Here is a 17,730-nt window from a genome sequence, read left to right as displayed (position 1 = left end):
CTGCATGGGAGATCTGTATTTGGGAAAAGCCCACATTCAAGTGTCTGAAGCCATCTTTTCTGCTGTAGAACGGAAATAGTTACTGTCAAATACACTACTGAAATACAACCAAAAGCATTAAAACAATGCCCTTTAGACTAGATACAGGAGTTACTTGAGGACTGGAGTCTTGTGGGGAATGGTATTGAAAAAGGCGGCTTTCTGGCTGCTGAGAGGCAGTTAGGTGAGACTCTTGCTTGGGGCCCTGACTGCCTCTGACTCCAGTTTTTCAGAAATCCTCATCTTAGGCAACCTGCAGCTATATAAAACTATTATAAAACACAGAAATGAACGTGATATGATGGGGCCAAACCAGCCTGCTTACGATGATGGAAAGAGAGGTGGGGACATGTCAAGGACATGGAAATTGCCATACTAGACCAGAGCACTGACCATATAGCATAGTATACTGTCTTTAACAGCTGCCAGAACCAGATGCTTCATAGGAAGGTGCAAAAAAAAAAAAAACCCAAAAAAAACAAAACAAACAAACAAAAAAACCCACCACCAACTACCCTGTAGTTTGACAATTCCCATATTCCTGACATGTCTCACCTCTCTTCTGACAATCCCTCTCAAACCAGGAAAAAATAAGAGAAGGACAACAGCAGCACATGGCTGGCAGGAGCAATTAGCTGGAAAAGTGGTCATGTTGTCATACACACTGTGTGCTCTTAAGGTGGGGGCAGAAGTCCAAGTGTTCATGGGGACGCTCATTTTATTGAGCGTGGAGGCAGAGAAAGGCTGCAGGTACTGAAAACCAGCACACTTGTCCTCAGTGTACTATGGGTTAACTTACAATACTATTATTTCTGCGCAGTGTACATATATATATTGCAAAATGAAATCTTGGCATCTCCTGCACCTAGCAAAAATCATTACGGACACTGATACAGAATTCTCTCAATCAGTGTGGGCTGACTGAGTCAACTGACATTTCTAATTTGCATGCAAAACTAGTACACTAATTTTTGCTGGTATGTGCACAAGATACAGCCACCTCTTCATTATTTAGTATCATACAATCCACCATATTTATTAACATTGATTTCAATGTCAACTGTCAGTTAAAGCATGTGGTTTAAGTGTTGTACAGAAAGCAGTATACTTAGTTATAACATGTTTTTAGGTGCCTCTTAGAAGTAACATTTCAGCTAAGTTTCTATGAGCACTAACGATGAATACTTCAAATGCCACAAAACCCCAGTAAATCACATTCTGAAAAAAAGAATTCAAGAATCTTTTGATAATACACTTTTATGGGCAGGGACTGTGTCTTCCTCTATGTTTGGAAAGCACCCAATTCTGAGCACTACTGCAATCTAAATACTACTACTCATAATTCTTTCCACTATTCCTCTCTGATACATATCTGAGCTATGGTAGACAATTGCTAAACAATTCTGATCATTGCATGGTGTGTCAGACAGTGAACTACAGCCTCACAATGTCTTTTAAGTACATAAACAACTAATAAGAAATATAAAGCTGCAAAAAAGGAATTCCCTATTAATAAATCACAAAAAGATGAAACTGTTATTCCACTTACATTTTGTTCCTCTGGTTCTAGTTTTGGAATTTTGTGTGACTTGCGTTCTTCTGATCGAGAAGAGTCATGCTTGCTACTTTTTTTCCTTTTCTCCTTTCTCCCTTCATGTTTCATCTTAGCATACTCACTTGCCTGTACTTCATTCAAAAGGTCCCCACACAGAGAGGACTCGAACAATTCCCTGCCATTCTGGATAGTTTTGGTTATCTTTAATTTGATTTCTGGTGAACCAGTCTTCTTTGGAATCACCGTTTGTGGTACTGAAGGAGGTGGTGGCGGTGGGGGTTGTGGAAGGGAAGGTTTTTCCAGAACTTCATGAGGCCTCACGTTAGAGTTTTCCATTTGGTAATACTCTGGGGGACTAAAGTTTCTAACTGCACCAAAGCCATTGGCTGAACCATTGGGATACTGACTGTATGTCTGGTATTTGGCTTGAGGTTCATACATATTGATTGTAGGTGGATAGCCATTAGTGATCGGTGGAAGATCCTCTGTCGTTGGAGTAGGGTACTGAAAGCCTTGTTGCAGGGCAGTTTCATATGGTGTCTGACCACCATCTTCAGCGATGTCACTGCTGGCATCAAAGGCATCCTCCTGGCGGATGTTGGCTGAGTCAATGAGCTGAGGTGGTTGCTGAATTGTGTTTCCCATGATCCCTTGCATGAAAGAGAAAGAGAAATCCATTGTTCTGCTCCAGCATCCTTAGCTTTCCCTTTCTCTCATAGGGCCTAAAAGGAAAGGGAGAAAAAATAAGTAATTAGTGTAAATCAAAGGAAAAGAATTAAACAACTGAAACAGTTAAGAAGAAACAGAGCTACCAAGAATATAAACAACTTTCATACCTCCAGTTTCACTAGTTACCCTCTTATACAGTCAACATTACCCTGCACACAGAGTACTCCCAATACATCCGACTCTTCACCCACTGTGTAACACCCTGACCCTTCTGTTCTCTGCATGGGAAAATCAAGACTAAAGTGTGACAAATCATGTGGTAGTTTTCTAATGTTAACAATAATCTACTAGGGATTTGTATGGGTTTGCCCAATTAAATTTACATTTAAATTGTAATAAAATTCAGAACTCATGCACACAGATAATCAGGGTGATCAATAATCATAGAATCATAGATTTTAAGGTCAGAAGGGACCACTGTAATCATTTAGTCTGACCTCCTGCACAACGCAGGCCACAGAATCTCACCTACCAACTCATGTACCAAACCCCTAACTTATGTCTGAGCTACAGAAGTCCTCAAATCGTGTTTTAAAGACTTCAAGGTGCATAGAATCCTCCAGCAAGTGACCCGTGCCCCACGCTGCAGAGGAAGGTGAAAAACCCCCATGGCTTCTGCCAATCTGCCCTGGAGGAAAATTCCTTCCCGACCGCAAATATGGTGATCAGCTAAACCCTGAGCATGTCGGCAAGACTCACCAGCCAGACACCCAAGAAAGAATTCTCTGTAGTAACTCCGATCCCACCCAATCTAAAATCCCATCACAGGCCATTGGGCATATCTACCGCTAATAATCGAAGATCAATTAATTGCCAAAATTAGGCTATCCCATCGTATCATCTCCTCCATAAACTTATCAAGCTTAGTCTTAAAGCCAGATATGTCTTTTGCCCCCCCGCCCCCACTGCTTCCCTTGGAAGGCTGTTCCAGAACTTCACTCCTCTGATAGTTAGAAACCTTCGTCTAATATCCAGATAGGGTTCCAATGATGAAAAGCTACTTTGCAAACAAGCCTTAGACACCTATTCTCAGTAAAACAACAAATAATTTAGTCCCATTATTTGTAATATTCACCTAGAAGTTTGAAAATGGAAATTCTCTCACCACACATTTGTAGTGAAACTAAAATAAGAACAGTCCTTTGTATACCAGTTTCAATGACACTGTCCACACATTTCTGTGCACAGGCTTTTTAACTTAACTGCTTCTCTTCAGCCAGCAGAGCAGAATGACTAATTTTTTCCAAGAGTTACATGCGTTTCTCAAGATATTTGAAACAGAAGAAATTGTCAGCTGCAGGAGTTTTAAACAGGTCAAACTGTGTGCCCAAATGAATTCAGTGTTAGAATAATGGTTCTAAATATCAGACCAGAAAAAGCTAACAAATCATTAGAAGGCTGAAACTGTGACGCTTATTCACCTTTGCAGAAGTGCCTATCCAGGGATCCAGGTACCATACAACCATTATAAATTCAACAGGCGAGAAGGGTCATAGAAAGACCTTCCAAATCCACCAATGTACGTTTCTTCTCTTCCTTCTCCTTAAAAATCTTATTCAAACTTTCCCTCTCCCCAGAAAAGCCTGGGAAAATAGATGAGCACTGATACATGCACTGGAAGTTACCAGGCCCTGGCTGTTGGCTTTTTTAAAATACACAGTAGCACAATTATAGCAAATAGATGCTAATTATTCCACTTCAGCTGGTGAGAAAACCAAAGAGCGCTACCCAATGGAAGGAGTATTTTTCCATGCCATTAGACTTTAAACAACACATGGTAAGAATTGATTTCAGGGCTGAGGAGGATAAACCAAGACAGAAAATAAGTTATCTTGCCATTAAAATGTTCACCTTGGCGCCACTCAAAGTAGGCCACATTCCTCTCCCAGATGCCTCCTGCCCTCCAAGTCTTTGGAGCCACAAACCAGAGAGGAGAAGTTCCCCCCCTGAAGATACAGGAAGGAAATGCAGCAACCATCTCAGCCAAGTTCAGAAAGAACAAGCCAAACCTTGGCTTCCTTTGGAGTACCTACATCGACCTGCCCAGGTCCATCACATGGTAGTAATAACACTATCTTTACCTCATGAGACCTCATACCTCATGAGACGTGAGACAGTTTTAGAGCCACTTCAAACACAGAGGGGAAAAAAGCTGAATGAAATATTATATGCTCACAAATTAGCCTTCTTCCCTATTTAAGAAAAGAAATTTAAATTTAAACCATTTTAATGCTTAGTTGGAGAGAATGCCTTAATGGGTTAAACCTCATGTTTGAAATACTGGTTTACTACCCAGTAAGGTCATTTTAGTAATTTGAAGGTAAATAAACTAAGTACCACAGCATGTGCATGTTTGTGTTGTGAGGATGGAGATCCCAAATGCCTTTTCATACAAGATTTTTTTCTGGTCCGTAATTACGTTAAAGATCCCATGACATACATTTCACAATAAGGATCTGCCCATTTTCTTGCCCAAGTTTCAGTCTCATCCTCCCAAAGCAACATATCCAGATATCTTATTCAATATTTTCCATAACAGACTTAAAAAAAACCCTTTCCTCCTCAGGAACTAGTAGAGAGATGTAACGACAAAGCAACTACGAGAAAAAGCAACTTTTCCATTTACATAGCAAAAATGTACTAGTCAACTCCACGTCCACAGATTATACTGACTTTTCCCATGCTTAGTTTTACTTCATGGTGATATCAGTCATGTGTAAAGTTACCACTTTAATTACGCAACTTAGAAGAGCAACCTAATGCCAGAATGTTATGCAGCAAGATTCATTATTCTCTGATCATTAAGACCCTACAACAGTTATACTAGGTCTTCCTTGAGACAAGTAAACTGCACATCAGACACAAGACTGAACACTGAATATTTCCCAGGACAACATTAGCAAAAGGAAGATATATTCCTACATTAAATTTGGCAGTCTTTCTAAAAGAGATGCTGTAGCTTAGTGGTTCCCAAACTTTTTCATGCTGCAACCCACATTGGGCTCATCTCTGTTCATAAGACACCCAGGGGCCTGAGATAGAGCCATGAAACCAAACCCAAAGCCTGATGTCTACAAGTGTCTTGTTTGGCTCGGGTCTCAAGACAAATCAACCCCCTCAGGATCAGGTCAGCTCCCCCACCTCCTGCTCATGGGGTCAGCATGGCGACTCCAAGTCCCGTTTCTGCCAGCCGCCACCACCTCATTGTGTTGCAGAATGATACTCCTGGGGAAACCGTGTGCAACTGTGGCACAGCAGAAAAACGCCCCCCCCCCCCCGCAGAATCGCTTTATTTCCTTGCAGAAAATGGTTTCTGTGGGGAAGCAAAGAGAAGCTGCACCAGCGCTCACTCACCCTCCCCGCAGCTCAGATGCACCTCTTCAGGCAGCCAGGGGAAGGAGGATGGGAGGGAGAGGGGGCTGGGGATGCTCTGGCCACCCAGGGATGTCAGTCCCAGCTTCGGGGGGGAGGGGAGAGGAGGAGGACAGAGATGGAGTTCCCCCTCCCTTTTGCAACCCCTGGGGGGGTCACAACCCACAGTTTGGAGATGCTGCTCTAGCTCAACCAGAAATTATAGGTTTGATGCTGGAATTACTGGGAGAACTTCTATGGCCTGTGTTATACAGGTCTATGAATAGTCTATGAATCTATGAAACTGTTCACTATGCAAATTCGGTTCACATTCTTATGGAAAGTTCCATCAAATATTCCTATACTGGGGTTTGTGAAGATGTTCTAGTGGTGAGTGGAGAGAGTTGCTAGTTTATCCAGTTAAATTTGTACACATGCATAATCTTAGTTGACAAGGGTTGCAGTTACAACAGTTAAGAGACGATACACCCTTTTTGTTCAAAGCTTGAGCCAATCACTAACTGATGAGGATTAGGAAGAAACTTCCCTTATGGGCAGGTCTTTAACCATCCACTAAGAAATTTCTGTTTTCCCAGGTTAGCTGGGATCTGCAGTAATTCCTGTGTTCCTAACACATCTAAAACCACACTCATGCCTATATTCACACCCACTTTCACAAAAATTCCTTCTGGGGTAGATTCCAGTTAGGGTTCTAGAAAGATTAACTACCTGCTAAAAACATACTCATTAACATTTTTCCTTAACTGACACTGATTCACCAACCTCCTCTTAGGGTAGGTCTACACTGGCACTTCGTCGGCAAAACTTTTGTCCCTCAGGGACGTTAAAACACACACAAAGACACACCAAAAGTTTTACAGACGAAAAGCGCCGGTGTGAACGGCGCTTTGTCGGCAGGAAGGCCGCTGCCGCTCATGGGGGTAGGGGAGGTTTTTGTCGGCAGGAGAGTTCTCTCCTGGCGACAAACAGCAGCTACACTGCACGGCTTTTAGCAGCACGGCTATAGAGGCATGGCTGTGTTGCTAAAAGCTGCGTAGTGTAGTCATAGCCTTAGTGTGGTCTAGCGGCGGCAGGCAAGTAAAGCAGGTGCTGGTTCCTTATTTCCAAGAGCTAACTAACATTAAAAGTCAACGAATAATACATTAAATACTTTCCTAATATTTACTTCAGCAATTGCTTACATGGAAAAGTATCACATAGATATTACATGATTGATCAGGAAGGAAAGATGATCCATATAACACTGTATTCAAATGTTATGTACACTATGAAAAAATCTGAGGATAGCCACATTAAAATATGCTTAGTTTTCTTTTTGATTTTTACTGCTAAAGAGTCAGGCTGGCAGGCCATGCTCATTTAATCCTAGGCAGAGATTGCTAACCATGGTAGTGTCATTTAAGACGTAGGCCACAAAAGAAATTGAACGGATTTAACTAAACCTCTTTCTATATTGTGCAGCCTCCTTGTGTGGACCTCTGAAACTAGTTTAAGAGTCACTGATGATGTAATTAAATTCAGTAACAAACCTTTAGCAACCATGACTCTATCATCCTCCAGAGATGGAGCATCACCCTATAGATTTTGTCCTAGAGATGTAAATACGCCAGCTGATAGGTATCTGGGTCCCTAGATTCCCCTTCTGTAACACCACAAGTGGTTTCTGTGGAAAATTATATTCCAAGAGCTGTGTAACTTTGGGTGAGGAAAAAGCTGATTAACTTTTAACACAGAATATTTGTTTGAAGTTCATCAGCTCTCTCACCCAAACTAATTTCTAAATAATTTCTTTGTTTGTACAGTGGGGGAAGGGATAGCTCAGCGGTTTGAGCATTGGCCTGCTAAACCCAGGATTGAGACTTCAATCATTGAGGGGGCCATTTAGGGATCTGGGGCAAAAATTGGGGATTGGTCCTGCTTTGAGCAGGGGGTTGGACTAGATGACCTCCTGAGGTCCCTTCCAACCTGATATTCTATGAGTGCCTAGAACAATGGTATCTTCAACCCTAATTGGGGTCCTTAGGCATTACCACAATGGAAATTTACAAAAATGCTTACCACATTTTTCTATGCAGCACCAACTGCTCTTTAAAGGCTTCACTGACATTGGGCAAATCATTTAACCTCTGTTCCCTAGTTTCTCCACCTGTAAACTGGGTGCTGCGAGACTTGCAGTAATTCACTGATGTTTATAAAGTGTTTTAAGATCCTTAGCTTGAAGGCATAAAGGTGCAAAAATATTCTTTTAAGTTTCTATGCCAGAGAAAAAAAGTTTAGCCATGTAATGTTGACTCCGTACCAACAGCTAACAAATCTTATGTTTTACAGTCAATCAAGGAGGCCAACTGCTCATTTTTTTCACCATCCTGAACAATTTCTGTAACAAGCAACTGACTCACACTGCAAGGGAAGAACCAAAATGTATACCACTGCTATCAAAACAATGAAAACATATCCAGCTATTACTACCAGATTTTGATTTATAGCCCTCAAAGACTAGTATCTCTACTCTTTAAATCAGCAATGACCACATTAAAGGTGAGTTATATTTAGAAGATAACCTTGCTTCTGTTCATCCCTTAATTTTCCTCTAGTGAAGCAAAGGGCTTTTAAAAGACATTTCTTCAATTACCTCTAAGAGTAATAAAGACCAAGAATTTTTGGATTAAGAGTTTGGTCAGGAAGAGAGACTGAAATCTCTTTTTGATGACACAATGTCTTGTATATTACATGATTGGCTACCCATAGTATTGGCGACCCATACTATTCTCTAGACAGTGATCCAAGAAAATACCTGTTCTGGAGCATCCAAAAGGAATTTTGAGCCTCACTTACATTTTGGCCACATTTAAATCCTACCTAAGGATCTCAGCAAAATTAAGCTACAGCATCAGCTTGACACGTGTATAAGACATATCATTAATCAACTATCTATAATTCACAACCAGCCAACTCGCTCAGTTCAGGAGTCACTAAGAACTACTTTAACTTGAATAAAAGGTCTTTTCTCCCTTAAAAAGCATTATACTAACTTTCAACGCTAGGAAATCAGAGCAGAAATAGGGATGTAAAACACTGGAGAGAGGTTTACACTACAGACTGCAACATATTTGTATGAATAAAAAACATGAGGCAGGCAATTTCTCATCTCTCTCTTACAAGGACATTTGATGTTTAGAAATTGGGATTTAAATGCATCTGCATTCTGCATACAGAATTTTGTTAGTAGTATAATCTTTCTACTACAAAGCAGAAAAAACAACTAATATTTAATCTATGGGAAGATTATGCCAATCAGATTGTGTCCAACTGATTAAAAAGTCATTTCATTAGGCCAATGGTACATTTAGATTGCATAACAGATTCTTTTTGACCATGAGGTCACCAATTCTAATCCAGCCTATACAAGTATTAGCATCTTTTGAAAATTACAAACTGATGGCTGTTCAGTGATTTAAATGAAATCATTTAGTGAGTAGTTGGCATTAATTAGATTCCTGTTACCACTCTTAGCAGAATCCAAGAACAGCATGGACAACGGATATTGAACCCTCACATGTGGCCCCTCAAGATCAAAGCTTATACAGTTTGGAAGGGGGAACCTTGCATTGCTACTTGGTTTACTGTATCAGCACCATGGTTAAACAGGATTCAGTCCCCAGAGCAGCCAACAGAGCAGATTTCACAATGATTAAATTTCCAAGAAAAAGTGTTTTTTAAAGACAGCATAACAGGATGTGGAGTGTTGGGTTTTTTTGTTTGGATACATTAACCTACAATTACATTTACTAATTTAAAAGTTACTGGTAGAAATCTTAAATTTTTCAAAAGCTTTCAAATAATCCCTTTTTGTGGGTACATTTACATGAAACAGACCTTGATTTTATCATGCACTCTGCCTATTTGGGACAACTTGTTCATCTGGTGTATTACCTTCCAGTACAGAGTGCAGCAGCAGGGACTTTTGCTTAACAGAAAGACTACACACAACTGTCTTCTATGCCCAAAAACTGTTCTCCTCCCACAGAGCTTACACATCAGTAGCTCCCTCCTCCAGAGTCTTTGAATTCATCATCACTATAGTTAATACCCACACACTTTCCTATCCCCTCTCCTCTGCAAAACTTTAGTGGGTGCTTTCAAAATGAATATAGTAATACAAATCTTAACCCTAAAATAGGATTACTCTTGAGAGATTATCTTCCACCCCGATGCAAAGATAACTGTATTTCTCCACAGCAGCCCTCTGGCTGCCACAGAAGTGGCACTGAAGGGCTAAAAAGGAGGTTGGACATAACTCACCCAAGTAAAAGAACAATCTCAAAAAGAGCTGGAAGTGAGGATGTTCAGCAGTCTGAGTGAAGCTTAAAAGTATTTCTTTTAGGCAAGATAGGTCTCTTGCATCTCCAACTACTGCTGTTGTATTAACTCAGAGTCCACCTCCTGCAAGTACAGAATTCAATATCCAGATAGAGGATGTAATAAACAAACTGATACTACACTGGATCTCAGCCAAAGGATCAAGAAGAATGTAGCTAAATTATTTAAGGCTTCTTAACAGGAAAGACTTTTTAGCGCTATTAAAAAAAATAGTTTGAACAAAGATCATGTAAACAGAACTTGTCAGTGACACAAACTAGAGACAAAATGCTTAAACTACAATAATGTCCAAATAGGAACAGTATTTAAACAAATTAAATAAGTATTCCCCCTTTGGAAAATGAAAACTATGTACCAGGAAAACAGTATAATCTAAAATGGATTAGGCTAGTAGTAGATCTCATGAGAAACATTATCCTAATGTAATGGCAAATATGCTTAACTTCGTGCCCTAAACTCTTATATAATATTGCTGTGGCTGCAATTTCAGCGATAGGTAAAGCGATTCATACATAGATAAGTTTATAAAGTGCTTCGGAATCTTCTGGGAAGAAAGCTTTTCTCACTGAATCACTATTACATTTATCTAAGGTATTTTTAGGACCCACATCACAAGTCTCGGACTACGACATACCTGTTTGGTGCTCAGATCCTAGTGACATCCAAGGGAAGCAGTGGGGGCAAGAAATCTATCTGGTTTTAAGATTCTACTCGATAAGTTTATGGAGGAGATGGTATGATGGGATAATGGGATTTTGGTAAGTAATTGATCTTTAAATATTCAGGGTAAATAGGCCAAATCCCCTGAGATGGGATATTAGATGGATGGGATCTGAGTTACTATAAAAAATTCTTTCCTGGGTATCTGGCTGGTGAATCTTGCCCATATGCTCAGGGTTTAGCTGACTGCCATATTTGGGGTCGGGAAGGAATTTTCCTCCAGGGCAGATTGGAGAGGCCCTGGAGGTTTTTCGCCTTCCTCTGTAGCATGGGGCATGGTTGACTTGAGGGAGGCTTCTCTGCTCCTTGAAGTCTTTGAACCATGATTTAAGGACTTCAATAGCTCAGACATGGGTGAGGTTTTTCATAGGAGTGGGTGAGTAAGATTCTGTGGCCTGCGCTGTGCAGGAGGTCGGACTAGATGATCGGAATAGTCCCTTCTGACCTTAGTATCTATGACATGCAAGATAATGAGCTACATAATTATTTTATCTCTAAGATCTCCACAGAGATGTCACTAGATTCAGTAGTGGATGTTGCTAATCCAATTTCCTGTCTTTGATAATTACTGAAAGACTTTTGCAAAAAGGAGAGCCTTGTTGGCTTCTTTGAGAATGTCAGTCTTGGGCTATATTTTACTAATATCCCATGTAGCTTCACTAAAACCGTGGATATTAGCTAGTCTCAAAAGAACATTCACCTGGGAATTGATCAGGATAGTAAGGGTACCTTATTACATTCTAACATGCTTTGAAATATCTTGAGAAAGAACAGCATTATTTATTACAGAAATATATGAAGATGCAAATTCCTGCATCTAAGCACCACCACAAAGTTACATTCTCTTCTTACTTCCACTATACTAAAAAAATCATTAATGATATCTTTGATAGATGACCGTAAAATACCGTTTCCCTGAAGTGTAGAGGCTTTTATTGTTATATTCAAGCTTTCACTTTTGAACACTACTGATACAGGCTGAATTAGAAGAGGTGACCTAGTGGTCAAAGGGCTAAAAAGTAACAATGTAAGCCAACGTGTAGCTTTAAATGTTCACATTTTCCATTGAAACTTGCTTTAAGGGGGGGAAAAAAGAAACAACACTCCTCTGCAATCCATATAACTCCAGTATCCTGCTGAGATAAGACAGCCAAAAATGAAATTGTTTAGAAAGTGAAATACACAAGGTAAATATAAGGTTAACAACTAATTAAAAGGTAAATCAGATTTTTTAAATGTCACTTTTAGTACATTACAGTGACAATAACAACAAAATGTGTTTACAACATTTTAATCCGAGTGTGTATAATTGTAAATCAGATTGTTATAAATGCTATCTGGATTTCTGACAATACTAAGCTAAACAAAAATAGAATATAGTGAAACCACAACCAAGTCAGGAATCTGCATTCAACTTGATTGGCTTCTCTAGACTGGTGCATGAAATAGAGAAATATGCCAACAGAATATTTATTAAAAAAAATATACAAATACAAACAAGCATTCACAGCTCTCCAAGTATGACCTGGGAAGACTGCAGTTATCATGCAGCCAGAAAAGGTCCAGCAGCATTAGGGAAGACAAGATCTCATTTTCTAGATGAGATCTTCCAATGTCAACAGTGCTCTTCCTCTTTCCCTCACCATCACATACTTACCATATCACAGGAGTACAAAGTAAAGTCCCCAAAATCTGAGCAGAAAGGGCTAATCAACATATGCTAAAACCAGCATTCCACAGCTACAGGTATTATGAGTAAATTGGGTTTACCTATCCACAGGCAAACTGCAGAAGCCAACACAACATTCACAAAAAAACTGTTACACGTAATGTTTGTCCAAATACAAATTCAGAATGTTAACAAGAATGACTGAGACTCACAGGTTCAGTGCAGTTCCATGGCAATAATGGCCAGCCAGAGGAGCTCCTGACTGAGAATGAAGCAGAAGCCCATTAATTTGCACCTGACACTTTATCACCATGCAGTGCTTGAGTTGAGAATACCATCACTTTTGTGGAAAGTGTTAGCAGCAAAAAGTTTAAAATTAATTTCCATAATACATTTGATTGACTTAATTTTTTCTGTCCACTGTTGCAACGTACTGTAGGAATATCTAAAATTGTATGTTATACAGTTTGTGGAGGTTCACACATTGTTGGATGTAGGGCATTCTACAGAGATGTAAAGAAACTACTTTAAGAACTGATACTTTACTATTGGCTCATCAGTTAAGGTAAAGAGAGCAACAAACTGGAATCAATTTTTTTTACATTAATTATGGTTAAACATCAGTTCAGTGAACGCAAGGCTGACCTGGGCTTTCCTTTGACCTGGACTAGCAATTGCCTGGAAAACCAAAGTTCTGGGATATAGCAACAAAGTAATGGTGGCACATTAGCTAGGCAGGTCCCATTAACACAAGCAGGAGCTGCAGCACTAACCCACAGAGACTCAAGGTTCTGTTTATTTTCTAAACCCTGAAAAAGCTGTCAAAGTTATGCACAAAGACTTCATTACTTACTTTTATCTTTTGTGCATATTTGTTTCTAAAGCATGGAGCAATCTGGTTTTTCCTTACATATGATGTCACTTTATTCATTCAGTCCTGGTCATATCAAAAAGTTTAACCCATGAAGCTGCCAATTTCAATTCTTGTTTGTTGTTGTACATGTTGTATAAACAAAGATTGCACTGCTGTGGCAGGCTATTTTGCCAATTTGTTGCAACACAGAGAAACCTTAAAGCATCCAAACAACAGTCTCTGTTGCTATTGTTTGAAAATGTACAACTCCTTTGGTATTGTGAATAGGAAATTAATGCAATAATCCTTGAACCTCAAAGAAACTGCAGTGCAGATTTTGTATTTATACTGCAGGCACTTTTTATAGGTGTGAAGACACACTTAGGTGTGCCATACCAGTATGAACGTAAAACAATTTAACAGTAACTTGCCAGTGTAATATTTTTTTAAATGATAAATGTTTATACAAAGTTTGCTGGGATGTCCAGAACAGGACAACATAAAACTGAGTGTTTTAAATAGGAATACTGAATCCAGTAATAAAAATTAATTATGGTGTTTGTATCTTAACTGCAGATAGCCTCAACTCCATAAGACAGTACTAAATTCCGTCAGACAATTTTTTCAACTGGTTCCTGCCATACCTCTATAGTCTACAATTTTCATTACAGAAAAACACTGATAGTTTTCACAGGAGTGTCAATACCATACATATGTCCCGAATTTTATCTAAAAAAAATCATTCATTTAACTTCAACACATTTTCAATGCAATTTTAACATTTTGAAAGGAAGAATAAAGCCAGTGTCCATAATAAAACATCTTTTAAAAGAATATAAAACAAGTCATTTTGACTCATAGCAAAATTAGTCATTGTAAACAAAGTAATCAAAACAGAACAAAGGTGCACTTGATACATGAAATGATAGAACGGTCTTCAACCCTGCACTGCAATACACTAGCAGACCTCTATCCCTGTGAGGATTCCCACAGACTGCAGTGGGACTATGCACAAATGCAAGGGTCTGTGATAGCAAGAAGCTGATGTAGCATGGGGCCTTAGTGACTTGATTCTTTTTCATCCTTTTAACATACCTAGTGAGTTTGATTACTGTCTCTTTCCAAGGGCTGCTGAGGTTTGTTTTTTGTTTTGTCGAGGAGGAAGAGGTTTCCCACTGTTACAGAAAGTAATCTCTAAGATAACAGTATTGAAAATCCCAAGCATTCAAAACTTATGAAGGAGGCACCACAAATCAAGATAGTTATTTAAATATCAAGAGATTAGTTAAAAAAAAATCTGAAGTGCTCTTTATTTGCTCTCTAGTTCTGGAGACTTGAGAGTTCCATTCAGTCATATTTTATCTGAAACCACATGAGCAAAATTCTTGGCTTTGATTTTTTTTTAAAGTGGGATTTTTACATAATCACATGAATCCAGGAGCTAGGGCTTTAACAAAACACCAAATACCATACGACTCACAATAAGTCTGCAAGAGTTGGCAATGCTTGGATAACATTAATGCATACAAACTATACAAAAAAAAAAAAAAAAGGAGTACTTGTGGCACTAACAAATTTATTTGAGCATAAGCTTTTGTGAGCTACAGCTCACTTCATCGAAACTATACAAAGTACTGCTTTGAACCTTAAAAACACACGCTGAAGCAGAGCTCAAAAGTAACTCCACATACAAAGGAGTGCAAAATTATTCCATACTATATTAAGGAAAAGCACCTTGTCATTTAGATGCACAACCCTTCTTCTCAGTCCATATTTTTATTTGGTGTCTGTTCTCCTTTGGAGCCAATATCACCTTTTGAAGTGGTCCAAAGGACACCCACATTTAATTGTTGAAACATTTACTGCACATCTGTACTATGAGCAACTTGAAGATGTAAACAATAACTGGGAAGTGATATCACTTACTATGTCATTGTTTGGTCCAACATGGAAGGTGTGAGAATTTTAGTCCACTGGAATTATTCACCCTTAAAATCTAACAATAATACAATTCTAATCAACATAATTTAAGATCCTAAACCTGTGCGCCAGTCAAATGTGTTGATAAAAACACCAGTAAAGAGATTGATGTTACACTGAATCCACAGCCAGTTACAGAATGAGAGAAGAGGTACGCTGTAATGTGTTACTTTAAAAGATATACATAAATTCTACATAAAATGGCTAACTATTTACTAATGTGCAGTACCTGGAAACTCCTTGTAAATATTTCTTGCTGTCTAAACCAAATTGGCAAGTATGTGGTTCAACCTACTGTTTTTTTAAAAGGATAAAAATAAGATTACTTAAAAGAGATTACTGTGATAGAGCCCCTAATTACAGCAGTGACCTAAAGTCTCTTTTCTCATATTTGGTGCTTTGATTTGATTACAAACACAAAACATGCCTTCTTCACACACATTTGATTGCTGGGCTCAAATTTGGATAACCTAATGAGTTGTCCGCTATACATAAAAGCAAGCATCTACATTTTAAGTGAATAAAAAAGGGGAGGCCTAGTTATTTGTCTAAGAACACACCCTTGTAATCTAAATTTTTCATATTTTCAGCAAAAAATACTCCCTATTTTCTAGATTTAAAATGTAGTCAATGGATACAGTATCAAATACCTTCAAAAGCATTCCACGATGCCTTCTACCCACAGCCCTAGATCAAATAAAATGGCCAATGCAATTTCCTTGTTTACTTCAAGAAATTGCAAAAGATATTCTGGTTACATCCGCGGTTTATAAGATAAATGCAACTTTCCACATATTTCTGTTTTTAATTTCTCTAGGACATTAGAGGAAATGTCAGACAGTGTAATTTCTCTGCAGATTTGAGTTGAAAAGGGTTAATTTCTGCACCGCAGTCCCCCAGCATGTCCTGTTTGCAACCGAGAGGAGGAGGAGGGAAGGAAAATGTCGCTTTCCTCACTTTGCTGGCGAGGGTAGATTTCAGGGAGATAAGAAGAGAAGATAAGAGAATATAAAGCCAGGAATGGGGGGGCTCAGCCACCAGAAGGGGATCGAAAGCAGGTTTTGGAAGGGGAATTTATTTACACTGCAGAGACGAGCAGCAAACATGGCTGCCTCTGCCCCTTTAAATCCCTCTCTCTCTACCGCCACCAAAACATCAAATTATCCCCAGGTCTCTCTTTATTGCCCCTACTTCCCAAAATAAAGCCAGGCTCCCTCTCCAACAAGAAGAGACTCTCTCACTGCAATAACCGGGTTCCAGTCCTAGTGCAGGGAATTCATACATAGTCTAGAGAGAAACAATAGGTTCCCTCTCACCATTTCCCAACACCAGCCCCTTCCCCACCACAAATCAGCATATGTCTCCAAAGACTCATTCATCACCCCCATTTCCCATGCTCGAGAACCACCCGACACCCCGTGCAATAGCCCCAACCCCGGCGCTTCTCACACACGTCCCCCCACCCAGCAGTCACCCTGGAGAAAGACCCCCCCGTCCACCTTACCTTCCAGCCCTCTGTGCCACCGATCCCCTAGACCCTCGCCCCCCCACCCCGTGTCCCCTAAACCCCACCCCCTCGCCCCCATCCTGCCCTCGCCCCCACCCCCAGGCCCCCATACTCGCCTCGCCCCCCCTCTCACCGTCAGTCTGTTCCATTCTAACTCCCCCCGCCGTGTCCGACCGAGCCCAGCAGAGACACAAAGAGCAGGAGCCGGGTGGGGGCCGGGCCGGGCTCGGAGCGGGGGGGGGGGGGAAAACAGGACCCCGCAGCAGGCCGCGCTGGATCCCCGGCCTCGATTTCCGCGCCACCGGGTCCCAGTTCCACGGGCGCCGCCCCGAGAGCCGCCCGTGCCCCGGGCGGTGGGGGAGCCGCAGCGCCGCGGGGAGACCAGAGAGAGGCGCGGGGGGGGGGGCGGCGCCGGGGGAGGGGGGCGCTGGGTCTCTCTGTGTCCCGGTCTCGGGCCGACCCCGCTCGCTCTCCCGCTCCCTCCCCCTCCTCCCCACGCACACAAAGCTCGGCTCCACAGGCCGCGGCAGCCACCGCCAAAAGAGACGCGCCCCCATTGGCTGCCGGCTCTGCGCCAGGCGCGAGGCATGCTGGGGACTGTAGTCCTGAACGGCCGCGGGCCTCGAGGGAGCCGCTGCTGGGGCACGTTTCCTGCAAAGGGGTTGGAAGGCCAGGCACGCCGGAGGCAGGGATGGAGATACTCTGCACAAAGCCTAGGACCCAACACGATCTCAGAGGAGCCTGGATGCAATTTTAATGCACTAGGCTTTAGAGACACTGCCTAAGGCCGGGAAACATGCACAGAGGATGCTGGACATGTTTAATCAGCATTCTTAGTACTACGATGTTTGCATACTCTAGTGATGGGTGCTTAAAAATGCCTAACTAGGCATTTTTCAGAGTAGCAGCCGTGTTAGTCTGTATTC

General features: G+C 40.8%; 1 protein-coding gene across 11 annotated transcripts in view; it reads right to left on the bottom strand.

The window, feature by feature from the left end:
- NSD3 (nuclear receptor binding SET domain protein 3) overlaps positions 1-17,730 on the bottom strand; it is a 70,467-nt gene that overhangs the window by 46,908 nt on the left and 5,829 nt on the right. For 4 of the 11 annotated variants that reach the window (XR_006277155.1, XR_006277156.1, XR_005290311.2 and 1 more), the window contains exons 1-2: positions 16,938-17,326; positions 1,589-2,316 (exon numbers count right to left, since the gene is read on the bottom strand). Coding sequence is in view for 8 of the 11 variants with exons in the window: in XM_038384832.2 (XP_038240760.1) it covers positions 1,589-2,272 (684 nt within the window). In the remaining 3 variants the exon portion in view is untranslated. Of the gene's footprint in view, positions 1-1,588; positions 2,317-9,997; positions 10,021-16,937; positions 17,329-17,730 lie in introns of those variants that run through there. The other 7 variants (XM_038384830.2, XM_038384833.2, XM_038384829.2 and 4 more) reach the window with 4 other exon arrangements.

The sequence above is a fragment of the Dermochelys coriacea genome, chromosome 26 (genome assembly GCF_009764565.3).
Source record: "Dermochelys coriacea isolate rDerCor1 chromosome 26, rDerCor1.pri.v4, whole genome shotgun sequence".
NCBI lineage: Eukaryota > Metazoa > Chordata > Testudines > Dermochelyidae > Dermochelys > Dermochelys coriacea.
This window is presented reverse-complemented; position numbering and strand designations above follow the sequence as displayed.